This window comes from Adiantum capillus-veneris, chromosome 15 (genome assembly GCF_014529385.1).
Source record: "Adiantum capillus-veneris isolate H3 chromosome 15, ASM1452938v2, whole genome shotgun sequence".
In the NCBI taxonomy this organism is placed as follows: domain Eukaryota; kingdom Viridiplantae; phylum Streptophyta; class Polypodiopsida; order Polypodiales; family Pteridaceae; genus Adiantum; species Adiantum capillus-veneris.
Window position 1 is genome coordinate 20716700 of NC_140945.1, and position 15174 is coordinate 20731873.

Genomic DNA, 15174 nt, shown 5'->3' on the forward strand with positions numbered 1-15174 from the left:
TCGGTGTCTGCTCGGAGCATTTTAGCTACCGAGCCGTGTGTGTGATCAAGTGTTAATTCCCGTCGCAGGTTCTCTTTGCAAAGTGCTCTGTGTGTGTGTTTAAAGTAAAGAATTTCGGGTGAAAGCCAACGCCTACCGCCCTATGGGCCGGTTTCATGGTTCCATTGCCGGGACATCAATCACTTTTTCCTCAAAGAGTGAGCCTGGATTGTTCAGGGTAAAGACGCACAGTGCAAGAACGCGGGGATTACACTATGGCCGACAAGGGGAAGGGAATTATGGAAGAGGGTTCCTCTCCAAAGGACAGGCAGGAGATTCCTATGGTTTTTGAGATTGGCGAGAGCTCACGGCCACGTCAGTCTGTACCTCCTATCAACGTGAATGTTCCTCCAGTAGTACAGGGCTTTATGACAGGGCAACTTGAGGATGATGCGTTTAAGACTCAGTTAGTTGCCGCGATGAATGTCTTTTCGCAGCTGGTGCAGAATCCGAGATTTATGGAATTCTTGCAAGCGCCACCAGTGCAACAGCAAAATAGGCAACCTACGCCGCGTACGGAGCTTGTTGAAGCTCAAGCCCAGGTACTTCATGAGGCGCAGGAGGAAAGGGAACACTCGCATGTTGCGGAGTCGGGGGCTCCAAAGCAGGTTCCTCCCGTGCTTGAACAGGTGGCTAGAACGCCTATTCCACAGGTTATGCCAATTCAGCCCGCCACCTTTCAGAGCCAGCATGCTGTCTTGAATGGACAAGGAGCTGGATACCAGGCTATGCACTCAGTTTTTCCACCACCCACGGTACATCCTGGGTATTTCGGGGGTGGATCAGTGTTCCAAAGTATGGCTGGTTATGCGTCTAGAAGTCAGCCGTACATGCCAGGAACAGTGTTTGGGGGTATGCAAGGCATCATGCCAAACCCCATGTATGGTACTATCGGCATGCAGCAAGGTTTACACGGCAACCAGGGCCAGTTTGGGGTGCCACAGGGTCATTTTGGCATGGCTGGTTTTTCTGGACAGCAGCCAGATATCGCACCTCTGACGCAAAATGTGAATGGCCAAGGCGTGCCGATCATGCCTAGTACAGTGCCCATGTTGCAGACCATTCCGTATGACAACTTGGGGGCACTAGAGAAGCCGAAGGCTTACAAAGAAGGTGGTGCAGCAGTAAAGTTCAGTATCTTCAGTGGTTTCGAGGATAAGACAAAGGCCCTCAGTTTCCTCCAGCAATTTGATACAGCTTATGCGGGAGGGAATTTACAGAGGCCTCGAAGGTCAGGAAAGCTGCCACTTTCTTAAAGGACAATGCGCTTACATGGTGGACGACATTGTTAATGCAAGGACAGCACCCGCCACTTGGGTTACTTCAAGCAAATGTTTGCATCTGCTTGGCTATCAAATGAATTTGAAGCCGATGTCCTGACAGATTGGCACCAGCTTACTTCAGGTTCGTGCAAGAGCTTGCTGGAGTACAATAGGAGGTTTTGTAAAGCGTTACTCTCAGTGACCTCCTACAGATTTGTGCCATTGACAGAGCAGATAGAGAAGTACTGTTGTGGGCTGCCTAAAGGGCTTCGTGATTACTGTACAAAGAACAGAGTGGCTACCCTTACTCAGCTTATGGAAGTTGCGAACACTGGTCTTGCCCTGTTGAAAGGAGAGGACAATGGATTTCCGAGCAGTGATAAAGAAGGGCAGCAAAAGAAAAATTCAGCGAAGAAGCCCTTTGTGAAAACGGCTCCTGATGCGTCACAGGGGTCAGAACAGGCCACCAAGGACAAGGATTCAGCCGGGACTTTTGGAGCGCAGGCAAAGAAACAGAAAAGGAAGCCTTTTGTGCGCAAGTCGCTCGAGGAAAAGAAGGTCCTAATGGCTGAGAACAAATGCTTTATATGCGAGCAGCCTGGTCACATTTCTATCAATTGTCCACAAAGGAAAAGGCCAGCTGACTCAGAGGATAAAGAAGACCAGAAAGGCAAGAAGCCTAAACCCACGGCAGGTTTAGTGCCAAACATGGTGGGTGACAGGCCCAGCACAGATGCCAGTGAGTTATGCAGGGCATGGGGTAAAGTTAGGGATCAGACGGCACTCATCTTCTTTGATCCAAGTGCCAAAGCCAACTTTATCTCACCAGAGTTAGCTATGAAGCTGGGCATCAGAGCTGAAGAGCTGGGGTACACCGCAGAGGCAGGGTTGGCATGTCCTGGCCACTCAGAGTGTGTTACTCCCATCATTGGAAAACTGCGTCTGCATATTCAGTTGTATGTGGACACTGAAGAGTTTTACATCATGCCGCTGGAAGGTTGTAACGCCTTGTTGGGGATCCCGTGGATGTTCCGAGTGCATGGAGTCTTGGATGCCTACAACAAAAAGATCACTGTACAGCATAGGGGCAAAACTCACATCTTGGATGTAAAGCTTAAAGGAGAGTCAGTCCCTATTGTATCTGCTTCTGCTATCACTTCTGTAATAAAGAATCATCTTTCTGTGTACTTGATTTTTGCACGTGATGTCTCAGATAGTGATCAGTCAAATTTATCTGTGTTAGATAAAGAAAGATCAGCATTTTTGCAAAAGTTTAGAGACTGTTTTTCTGATTCATTACCGTCGCAATTGCCACCAGAGAGACCTGAGGACCATCGGATAGATTTGGTGCCAGGGTGTAGCCCACCAAATAGACCTCCCTCCAGGGTTAGTGCGGCGCAGCAGAAAGAGATTATGGGCCAGGTTGAGGAGTTATTAGAGAAGGGGCTGATTCAGCCTAGTTCTTCACCCTTTTGCTCCCCAGTGCTCCTAGTGCAGAAGAAGGATGGCTCATGGCGCATGTGTATTGATTACCGTGCGTTGAATAAGAATACCATCAAGAATAGATTTCCTATTCCTCGCATTGATGATATTCTCGATCGTTTAGAGGGTGCTGCAATTTTCAGCAGGATAGACCTTAAGAGTGGGTACCATCAGATTCGTATAAGCCCAGAGGATGTGCACAAGACTGCGTTTAGAACGACATTTGGTCTTTATGAGTTTCTAGTGATGCCGTTTGGGCTAACAAATGCTCCTGCCACGTTCAACAGAATGATGGACCGGATTTTCCGCTCGCATCAACAGTTTGTTGGAACATTCTTCGATGACATGATTGTGTATTCGAAGAATGAAGAGGAGCATAGGCGTCACTTGACCATTGTGTTCGAAGAGCTGCGCAGTCACAGGTTACTTGTCAATCCTAAGAAAAGTGAATTCTTCCTCGAAGAGATCCACTTTCTGGGCCACATAGTCTCAAAGGATGGTGTTAGAATGGATCCCGCAAAGGTCGAAGCTATCAAGACATGGCCAGACTTGAAGACTGTGCACGATGTCAAAAGCTTCTTGGGATTGTGTTCCTACTATAGAAGGTTTATCAAAAATTTTGCAGAGATAGCATCGCCTCTTCACGCATTGCAAAAGAAAGAGGTCACTTTCAGATGGACCCAAAAAGAGATTTCAGCTTTTAGTCTCTTAAAGGAAAAGTTGACTTCAGATCCAGTTATTGTTTTGCCAGATCTCAGGAAGTCATTTGTGGTCCAGTGTGACGCGTATGGCAGTAGCATCGGAGCAGTGCTAATGCAAGATGGACGGGTAGTAGCCTATGAAAGCCGAATTTTGCAAGGGCAAGAGAGGACTATGCAAGTCTATGAGAAAGAGCTCTTGGCCGTGATTCATGCGCTTTCTAGCTGGAAGCACTACCTCTTAGGTGCTGATTTTGTTGTCCAAACAGATCATCAGACCTTGCGATACTTCTTGACACAGTCAAAGTTATCCGAAAAGCATATGCGATGGGCAAACATTCTTTCCATGTTCCACTTCCAGATTATGCATGTGGAAGGCAAGAAGAATGTTGTGGCTGATGCGTTATCAAGAAAGCCACAAATTTCAGCTGTGTCAATTCCTTATTATCATGAGTTAGATGACATCAAGGAACAGTATACTGCTGATGAAGATTTTGCAAGGATCTTTGAACAGTTACAAGAGGGGCAACATCACGAGCACTACCTCCTCAGAGATGGTTTTATGATGATGCATGGCAGACTTTGTGTCAATAGGCCACTGAGACATAAGGTCATGGAAGAGAGTCATGTCCCACCGTATGCAGGGCATCGTGGCATTGATGCAACAGTTAAAGCGGTAGAGACTTCTTCTATTGGCCTACCTTGAGGAGAGATGTGGATGCCTTTGTGCGAGCATGCATAGTTTGCCAAAAGGTCAAGTTTGACAGGCAAAAGGCACCAGCATTGTTACAACCACTGCCGATTCCGGATAAGCCATGGGAAAGCATTGCTATGGACTTTATCTTTGATCTTCCAAGGACACCAACAGGGAATGATGGTATATGGACCATTATCTGCAGGTTCAGCAAGCAGGCCCATTTTATCCCTGTCAGGAAGAAGATAAAATCTGATCAGATGGCACGCTTGTTCATGTACAATGTGTTTAAGTACCATGGTATGCCACAATCGATTATCAGTGATCGTGATCCTCGCATGACCAGTTTGTTCTGGAGAGGATTGTTTGAGAACATGGGTACTACGCTCAAGTTCTCGTCTTCGTTTCATCCACAAATTGATGGACAATCAGAAGAGGCCAATTCTACTGTCTTAGATCTGCTGAAATGCTATGTGTCAGATAATAAGGGCAAGTGGGAACAGTATTTTCCTATGCTTGAGTATGCGTACAATAATATGGTGCATTCGTCTACTGGCAAAGCACCTTTTGAAATTGTTGAAGGCGGCAAAAAGGTTCCTCCCATTTTACACACAAAGGACAAGATCTTTGACGCAGATCGATATGTTGAGAACATGGATGAGATGTATAAGAATATTAAAGTTGCCTTGGAGAAGACTCAGGCATGGATATTAGGAAGTGAACTCAATAAAAGCGTAAAGTCAAGGTAGGACTACCAACTGAAAGTATCGAATACTTGGGCCACATTGCACTTTTGGATGCGGTCCCAATGAGGATAGATGGTCAGAAGACCACAGGGAGCCCAACGGAAGCATCTCCTAAAATTTAGGGAACTGCTATTTTGGGCCACGAAATGTGTTCGCGTCATTACCTTCGGTATGACTAGGGGAACACTTTACAACTCTGCCGCGAAGTCAACTGACGCACCAGTTGACATATTTTTAGTAGGGAAAGCCCAAACTCGGAAACTGGGCGACGTGTCATCCTGTGAGCGATTATGCCACTCTGGGAGGCAAAAACGAGCTGCATATCAACAAAGGGGGCGCCATTTTCAGCCACAGGCGGATTGCAACAGGTACAGAAGCTATGGAATGCTTACCTTGCCCTCTATGCACAGTATGGTGATGGGAGTGATGCCCCGCACGCTACATACTGCTCTCTTTCTCCCCTACGTACAATATGTTATGCCCCACTAGTGGGCTCTTCATTTGACCAATGTACAGTTGTGTGGGTTCATGCTTTTGTGCTGAGGCAAGAGCCTCCTTGAATAGGAACAGGGGTAGCTAGCTGCTACTCCAAAGCAGGCACTGGTGAGGGTCATAACTTCACCATACAAGTGCAAAATTAGCGCTGTGTATGCGCTGTAATTTTTGTGTTTTTCAGCCATACGGACGACAGGATCATTGGGAATCGTGCCCCACTGGCAAAGGACAGTTAGGGGACTGTTTGGGGCTGAAAACAGGGCAAAAACCAGTAAATACAGCGTGCTGAATTTACTGTTTTTGGACAGGTATTAGAGGGTATACGTCAGTGCAAGCGAGTTCCAGCAGGGGAATTGGTTTCGCGCAAGTTTTGGGGCTGTTATGCTGCCGAAATTTGGCCAAATCAAATGGTATCTAGGTGGATACACGTGAAGGATTCCCAGGACCTTACCTTGTAATTTACCCTCCTAAAGAATAAAGAAATACCGAAAGGGGCGCCAATTTTGGGGCCTACAGGTTGTCGGTGTCTGCTCGGAGCATTTTAGCTACCGAGCCGTGTGTGTGATCAAGTGTTAATTCCCGTCGCAGGTTCTCTTTGCAAAGTGCTCTGTGTGTGTGTACAAAGTAAAGAATTTCGGGTGAAAGCCAACGCCTACCGCCCTACGGGCCGGTTTCACTCTCTCTCTCTACCCCAGCATATAGGATTGCATCTCTCCCCTGTTTTTTAGAACCCCACCCTTGTACCACCTCCCTCTTCCCTCAGTCCTTACACAGGATAGCTATTTTTGCTTTGTACCTTTTCATGCTTCACAGGATATCCAGAGGACACCCACCCCATGTACTTTGATTTGTCTCATAGGCCGATTTCGGCCTCCTATGGACGTTAAAAAAATCTTTCTTTCTTTCTTTCTTCTCTCTCTCTCTCTCTCTCTCTCTCTCTCTCTCTCTCTCTCTCTCTCTCTGTGTGTGTGTGTGTGTGTGTGTGTGTGTGTGTGTGTGTGTGTGTGTGCACGCGTGCGCGCAAATCTATCCTTGAGCAGTAGTTGAGCAGATAGGCAGAGTGAGGGCATACAAGTAGCAGGACATGCCGGTTTTAGGAGAGGCTTCTCCACTCTTGACCATATTTTTGACACACAGAGCTATCATTGAGGAGGGTTGGGCACATGGGAGACGGATTTATTGTAGCTTTGTGGATTTCCGCAAAGCATTTGACATGGTGCCCAGAGCCAAATTGATGCGCAGACTATAGGAGATGGGAGTGCCCATTGAGTTGATTTGGGGGATCATGGCTCTATACAGATCAATGGTGGGCCATGTACGCACTCTAGAGGGGATATCTAATTTAGTTCACTCCACTATTGGAGTGAAACAAGGCTGTCCATTGTCTCTTACTATATTTGGTATGTATATAGATGAGGTTTCTGATTACATTGACAGAGAGGGTGACAAAGGTGCCCAGTTGGGAGGAACATGGATTTTATTGTTGTTATATGTTGATGATAATGTGTTGATCTCTGACTCACCAGAGGGTATGCAGCAACACTTGGATGCATTAATAGCTTTGCGGAGGATAGCGGATTGTGTGTAAACCTTGGTAAAACCAAGGTTATGGTGTTTAACACCACACCGCAGTGGATCGGGAGATCAACACCTACATTCACTTATGGTCAAGAGACTGTGGAGTACACAGATGCATACACTTATCTTGGGCTAGAATTCACTGGGCCAAAGTTTTCTTTGAAGAGAGTTGCAGAGGCTAGACTGACCAGAGCGTATGCGGCCTTGGGAGGATTGGAGAGGATGTGTTCGCAGGTTCAATTCTAGAAACTGTCACGGGGACGTGGCAGTTGTTAACTATGTCACGAGGACGTGGCAACTGCTTACTTTAGTTGTTGGTTTCTTTCCAATGGGTTTTGTTTTATTTTTGAGACCCTCTTCTTGAAGTAGCAAACGGTCGGACATTGTATGGCCAATGTGAATGGTAGTTTCACCCGCAGATGGGAAGTGGTCGGCAATGGAATTCGTATAGTAAGAGGATGTCTAGGCTCAGAGCAAGATCATATAGGTCCCCCCGTCGCACTTAGCAAATTGGTGGATACTAGGGAGTGAACTCAATAAAGGCCTAAAGTCAAGGTGTGACTACCAACGGAAAGTATCCGACAGTTGGGCCACATTGCACTTTTGGATGCGGTCCCAATGAGGATAGATGGTCAGATGACCAGTGGGAGCCCAACGGAATCATTTCCTAAAATTTAGGGAACTACTATTTTGGGCCATGAAATGTGTTCGCATCATTACCTCTGGTATCACTAGGGGAACATTTTACAACTCTGTCGCGAAGTCAACTGAGTGACCAGTCGGGAGATTTTTAAGCGGCAGACCCGAAACAGGAAATGGTCTGTAAATGCGCCAAGTGGCACATTCCTGTGCACTTTCCTCATGCAAGAAGAAGTGGCGCTGAATTTTATGTTGGGAGAGGCCTCATTTGCAAATTGTCACAGGTTAAGAGCTATGGAGTTCTTCCTTTCCCCCTTATGTACAGTACGGTGCCAAGAGTGATGCCCTGCACGCTACACACTGCTCTCTCTCTCCCCTATGAGCAGTATGTTATGCCCCTCTAGTGGGCTTTTCATTTGACCAATGTACAGTTATGTGGGTTCATGCGCGATTGCCAAGGCAAGAGCCTCTTGCACAGGTACTGGATTAGCTAGCGGCTAATCCCCTGCAGGTACAGGTGAATTCGGAGAGGTTTCCGTGAGAAATCTCGTCCGATTCAAAGGGCAAGTAGCCCTACAGGTGCGGGAGCTCGAGGTCTTGCTACAGATGCGACCGGCACGCGAAACGGAGCCCAAAACAGGGAATTACAGCCTGCTGTGTATTTTTGCAGGTTTAAGGTTTCGGCCCTAAACGGACCCTAATACCCCCATGAGGTTCGGGGACGCGAGGGGACCGCTGTACAGGTGATCTAGCACATTTTCGGGGCAGAAAACAGAGAATTCAGCGTGCTGCAGATTCTCGCCAGGTTTTGCAAAGTGTCCGTATGCATCGGGAAAGTCATCTATTGAGTGGGGATACTGACTATGAAGCGTCCTAGTACAGTTATGCTGCCGAAATCGGGCCAGAACAGGTGTTTCTTAGCCTAGATTGCGCGGGGCAGCTCGTAGGAGATCACATGTTTTTTATTCCCTCTGTTAAAGAATAAAGAAATACCGAAAGGGGCGCCAATTTTGGGGCCTACAGGTTGTCGACGTCTGCTCAGAGCATTCTAGCTTCCCGGCCGTGTGTGTACTTAGTGTTAATCCCCGTTACAAGTTACCTTTGCAAAGTACTCTGAGTGTGTCTAGAGTAAAGAATTTCGGGTGAAAGCCAACGCCTACCGCCCCACGGGCCGGTTTCAAGAACCCCGAACAAAGCTCTAGCTTTTTGATACCTTGGTAGCTTCACTTATGCTCTATGGGGTTCAGGTTTGGGAACCCTGGGTCAGGATGGGCGGAGATGTATGGAGAGGCCCTTGGTATCTATGATCTCTCGGTTGATTAGAGCCAAGGCCCCCGTGCCACACAAGATCATTAGAGCGGAGTTAGCGGCCCCCCCTATGAAGATAGAGGCGCTTACCAGATCAGTCTCCTTTATGCACAGCTTATGGGATACTACCAAAGACAGATATGCCAAATTGGCCCTTGAGTCCTGCAAACAATTAGCTTTACAAGGGGACACATCATGCTAGTTTGCACAGATGTCACAATGATCACACATACCCCACACAGTTCAAGCTAGTAGCACCTCTAGATTCATTTTAGTATTTCTTTTTTTGTAGTCAGACACGGTACCAAATTCACAAATTTGTAACGAATTGGTCTCATAGGTCATTTTGGCCTTTTAAAGACGTGAATATCATCTCATTTTATCTCTGTCTCTCTCTCTCTCTCTCTAGGGGGTTCTATGTCTCTAAGAAAGTGAGGCATGAAGAGTAAATGGCCTACCCATATGAATCTCGGAAGAACCATAAGGTGCAATGAGATGTTCTTTGAATTTTTCAAAGTTGTACTTTGGCATGATTGGCTCAAACATAGCGCTGCTTTCAATTTGATTCCCATTAGGATTGCTAGATGAGGAGGATTTCTCAAGCGTTTCTTTGATTGGGAGTAGTGTTCTTTTTTTGCGCGGGGGGAGGGGGGGGGGGGGGGGGGGGGGGGGGGGGGGGGGGGGGGGGGGGCACAATGAGCCCATCCCAACAAGGGGAATGCCATCGGCCGAGAGCAAGTAACGCTGAGTGCAATTCATTTTCAATAAAATCCACCTCCATTGCTTGTGCATCTTGAGGCGAGAGGATTGGATGCACCGTAGATAACAAAAGTTTGCGTGCATGCTGTGTTACAGCATAAGCTGGAGGAGGAGCAGAATGTTGCATGGACTAAGTAAAATTTGCCATTATCTTGGAACGAAGGCTTGCTGAAATTATTACCCAAACAGGCACTTTGTGAGTAGTTTTCTCATTGGCGGCCTATCACTCTTACCAAATATTGGCTAAGATGATTGTACATCGCAACAAGGAGCCTCTTCTTGTGGGTATTCATCCGGCTCAGTATGGCTTCATCCCTCGTCGCCAAATCATGGTTAATTTGGCTAATGTCTTAATTGGTATGGAGTATGCCAAGTATACCCAGCAAGATGTACTCGTGATGCAAGTAGACATTGAAAAGGCCTTTGATACGATACAATAGGATTTCATTGCCGACACAATGGGGACCCTTGGATTCGGTCCTAAATTAGCCAATGTTGTATATTTCCTATATGTGCAAAGTACCTCTTCTGGCCTTCTTGATGGTGAGTAGACTGACCCCTGGTCACTTGGATGCTCCGTCAGGCAAGGTTGCCCCTCAACGCATTATTGCATGCCATTGTCACTCTTCCCTTGTTGTTGTACTTCAATGACTTGACTTCGCTTGGTCGTCTACATGGGCTGCAATCACCCTCTAGAAATGACTTTATTGCACAGACTTATGCCAATGACTCATTGTCCATGCCTCGCAATAACCAAGATGAATTTGCGAGAAATTATGCATGCATTGGGTACATTTGGGTTTGGGGCCCATCTTAAGATCAATTTCTGAAAATCCGAACTCCTGCCTCTTAATGCACGTGACTGGCATCATCTTTTGTGGCCCGGAGATATTCTTGATCTGCATGTGATTGTCACACACTTGGGGTATCCTATTGGTTGGAAGCTAACCAATTCTCAACAAGTGGATTGGGTTATGCAACGCTTGAATGTCAAATTGCAATACTAAAAACTGTCCACATGGGCCATTACATGTTCGGCTCCATATTGTCCAGAGTATCATGATGGCATATGTTCAATTCTACTTGCCGTTGTTGCATTGGCCTCGTCCTTGCCTCAAATCGCTTATGTTTTATATATTATCTCATTTGTGGCGCACCAATTCTCAAAAGAAAGGGCTGCGTTTGTTATCTTTGCACTCTAAAGCGCTTTAAGGGGCTGAATATTTAGGACCTTCGTCGCCGCGCTCTTGCGAGGAAGGCCATGTTATTACCTATCCTTGCACAACAGTCTCAACCATGGACATGTCACCACTTCCGTCTTTGGTCACCAGCAGACCTCCCTCTGGGAGATTGTGTTTGGCAAGATGGTTGGTCACATTCGGGTTCTCAATTGCCTCTAGTTTACTCATTGATTGGAAAAGCTTTTATGGCTCATCTTTCTTGGCATGGCAATAAACAATCAGATGGGAATTCGCTACGCTTGGAAAGCATTCACTGGAGTAGGGCTTTCTCTCTTACCCTAGCTGACCAGCCACCACGCCAGGCATATTTCCTTTCTTGCTGAGGCATACGCACGGTGGATGATGTGGTTGACTCGGGAAGTTGCACGATTTGGTTTGGGCATGCATTATCGTCAGATTTGGTGCGTGCTTGAGCACATACTGGCTGTTTTCCTGCCCATTCCGCCACTGGCCAATGGATGCTGTATATCCGTTTGGACTTTATGGGACATACCTTTTGTTGCCATTTCTGCCATGGTCTTTGCATAAATCAGATCATTGGTGGAGAAAGACTCTTGCTGCAATTTGAAAGGGCCATTTGCCGCTGAAGGAACGTCTGTTTCTGTGGTGCTGCTTGCTGGGGGTTCTCCCTGTTGGAACTCTTCTTAGTGCGCATCGCATCAGCTCACCTCGTTGTGTCAGACGTTCAGCTGGTGATGAGACACCTGCTTTGGGATTGTCGTTTCACAAGGGCCTTCCTTGACCGCATATCAGCATGTATGCGCCTCTGTTTTCCCTCAGCAGTTTTAAACAAACCGTTCTAGGTTTTTGGGATTCTCCCATCTTCCCTTCAACGATTTGTGGTCTCCTTCACATGGGTCAGATTTTGGTCTATAAGCTCTCTGTGGCGTCAACGCAATTTACGAATGTTCCATCGGCATGATGCCGATCCCTTTCCTTCGTTCAAGATTTCACTTAGGCAATCCTTACATTTTTCCCTTGATGTTGGGGACACATCCTCCGATATCCCACAGCTCTTCTATGTTTGCTTTCAGAGCCTTCACTTTACAATACACTTCGGTGTTTTGCCCTGTATCTGATTTTTCTGATGGTTTTTCCTCACACTGAGGTTTCCCATTTGTAAATTTATTCAAAAAAAAATTACAAAAAAATGTGTGTGTGTGTGTGTGGGTGGGCGGGGGGCGGGGGGGGGGCGGACTTCATCAACTTACTTGACCAGACGCTCGCCAAAGCTGCTGTTTATCTTCTCGCAACCATGAGAAACAGAACTGTAGCATCCTTTGCAGTGACCGCTGGCTTACTCTTCCCATCAAAACCTTCAAGACAGTCCCAACCATTGCCCTGAGCTGGTTTGACTCATCATTCACTAGCCTTGTTACCAAAGGAAGAAAAAAGGTCTCCAACTGCTCATCAATGGTTTGAGCTGGAAACTTGACAATAATGGCATGTAGCATTTCCAGGACAGCTTCTCTCCCAGTTGCATTCACATAGCTAAAACAATCAATAGTTTAAAAAATCAACTTAGTGAGCCAATGGTAAAGCTAAGCCATTAACGCACACAACTAAGGCGAGCAGAAAATCACAGAAAAACAGTAGAAAGCTTTTTACGTTTTGATATATTAAGGACACTAAGAAAAACTTCCACAATGATGATGAACCCATGTCTATCTAAAGAAAATATATTTGGCTGAGAATTGGTCTCAAAATACTCCGACTTTAGGAGAAGCATTCCAAGCAGCCAGCCAAACGCCTTATAAAGTCCAACTTTGCATCTACAAGAGGTTTAGAACTATCATTACCAAAACATGAAGAAAGAGGTAACATTTTCTTGGGCAGATTCATCTACCGGCATTGTACAAGCAAGAAGCACATGTCACACTGTTTTCTTTTTGGGAAAAGGATCCCCAGGCCCATTAATCAGAAAAGGATTCTAAGACCCAACCAACAGCAAGCAATTCTCTTACCTGCAAGACCTTTGTCACAGGTCTTCATGTAGCCTATCGTGTCACAAAATTCTCTTGGGACCCAACATGAAGCAAGCAATCGTCTTATTCCAGATTATCTATACTCTCTCGAAACTTTTTGACATCAAGGACTCAGAGGCACCTTAACTAACACAAAACTTAATGCTATAACAGATTGCTTGAAGCAATCTAACCTGAGGTTTGCAATGAGGAAGTCTAGATGTTGTTGAAGCCTCCTTGACCCAAGAGGGTAGTCCAGTAGAAACTGCAACATAATTTGGCTACTATGTTGCCTAACCACTGCAACATGACTTGTTACCATAAGTTGAGCAACCCTGTTGACAATGTCATACAGCTCTGGAACCAGCAACTTCCGACCAACAATGGCTTTGAGTATGACAAGCCCAGTGTTGGTTTCTGCCTTCTCCAAGTCTATGAAAACCGGAAACTGCAAGATTGTACGGAGATGATCCTCAGAAACGTGTGCACTCTTGGCATGTTTTAAGATAGCGACAAGGAGATTAAAGCAGGGTTGTGCAACTTGATTCTCAAACTTTCCAAAGCCTTGGGCCATTATAAGAAGTTTGGCAAGAAGGGCAGCACCTGAAAGTTCAACAGATGGCAGTGGCAACCTCACCAAGTGGCACAAACACTTTAATGCAAGTCCCAGGATTGTTCCATGCCTAGACTCGAAACAGCTTTGTAAAAGGACCACCATGGGGTCCAGCAGAGACAAAATAGATGAATCTTCCTTGTTTAATTTGGCCCGCTTTAAATGAGACTCAAAAAGCTGAAGTGCAAACTCTCTAATAAGATGATAATTGGGGATGTTCTCCTTAATAGTAAGACCACCTTGACTTTTGACATCTGGAAAAACCGCCTTAACTACCAAGTTTTCATCTGCAATTCCATCTTCCAACACTCCATAGATAAATATAAATAGCTCCTCCTGTTTTAATGATGAATTGAGCTGAATACCCACTGCAAGCTGCCTCAGGACCCTCTCAATCTTCCCCTTAGTCTTTGGGATTACAGCATCCTTTAACTTTTTTCTTACTGTCTGGAGAAGTGTAGAACCATGCACATGAAACGTCACGATTTGTGCAACCAGCTTCAAACTCTCATATGACCCACTCCTTCTGATCTCCTTCATTTTAAAGGCCATTTTCTCTACCTCTTTCTCATCAGCTACATCTTCAAAGATGTCATTCACAAGCAAGTTCAGAATTTTCTCAGCACAGTAGTCTATTTCTCCAACCTTCAATTTTGGGAAAATCCTTGAAATTAAAGCGTTCAAGGTAAAACCGCGCACATGCACTTCATACCCTCTCTTTAATGAATCACTGAGCTTTTCCACTACAAACCCAAAATATCCAGCCCCTAGAATGCCCACAACGGCAATGAGGCCTCCTCTTGCTTCATCCCTCACAATATGGTTACGATTCTTCAGAAGATTAACAATATTCTGTACAATTCGTGGCAGCTCAAGTTCCATCACATCAGATGGCATGAGCTGCAGTACCTTCACTACGGCCAGAGAAACAGAAACATTGATGATGTTTTCCTTGGATACCATCAATCTTGCAAATTCTGGAAGAATGTGAAGCTTTAATTGCTGCAAAATTTCCTCAGGAATTTCGGTACCGTCTGAACTTATCATCAGGCTCTTAGACCCTGCTTCCTCGAGGCAGGTATGTTCTATAGAACCTCCGTTCGTAATTGAAGCCTTGGTGAAGTGGAATTTGTCAAGCACAGAGCACAACAATTTGATTATAGTCTTTTCATTTTCCGGATGCGATGAAATCGTACGGAAAAGCCGCATCAGTAGGCTATAATAGGGATCCCACTGCAGTTGTGAGGCTATGCATGCTATTACTTCAACAGCTGCCTGAACAAGGTTCCCGTCCTTGTCACCCTTGGCCTCAAAAAGAGAATGTGTAAACAGGGGCTCAAAAATTCTTACAAGAATCCCCTGCATCGGAAAGTAACACAAATTACTAAAACAGACTAACAACACTAATTTAACGCTCTTTTTGTGCCAATTTACTGCATGTCTACTGTGAGTTTGTATAATCCCATCAGAGGCTTGCGTGTTAGCGTGCTCACAGTCAAACAGTTGCTTGCATTGAATGGTGCGCCAAAGTTAACAAGCACTAATAGCCACCAAATTGATGTATGTTACAATGGGGGCCTCAAAAGTTTAAAAGCTTATTGGAATATTTTTATGGACCTAGTAAATTAATCAAAATAGGGGTTACATACATGAACT

General features: G+C 45.7%; 1 protein-coding gene across 1 annotated transcript in view; it reads right to left on the bottom strand.

Annotated features, from left to right (window-relative positions):
- LOC147440368 (ARM repeat superfamily protein) overlaps positions 1-15174 on the bottom strand; it is an 83705-nt gene that overhangs the window by 23350 nt on the left and 45181 nt on the right. The window contains exons 25-26 of the mRNA XM_086530126.1: positions 13100-14877; positions 12153-12432 (exon numbers count right to left, since the gene is read on the bottom strand). Coding sequence (XP_086386252.1) covers positions 12153-12432; positions 13100-14877 — 2058 coding nt within the window. The remainder of the gene's footprint in view (positions 1-12152; positions 12433-13099; positions 14878-15174) is intronic.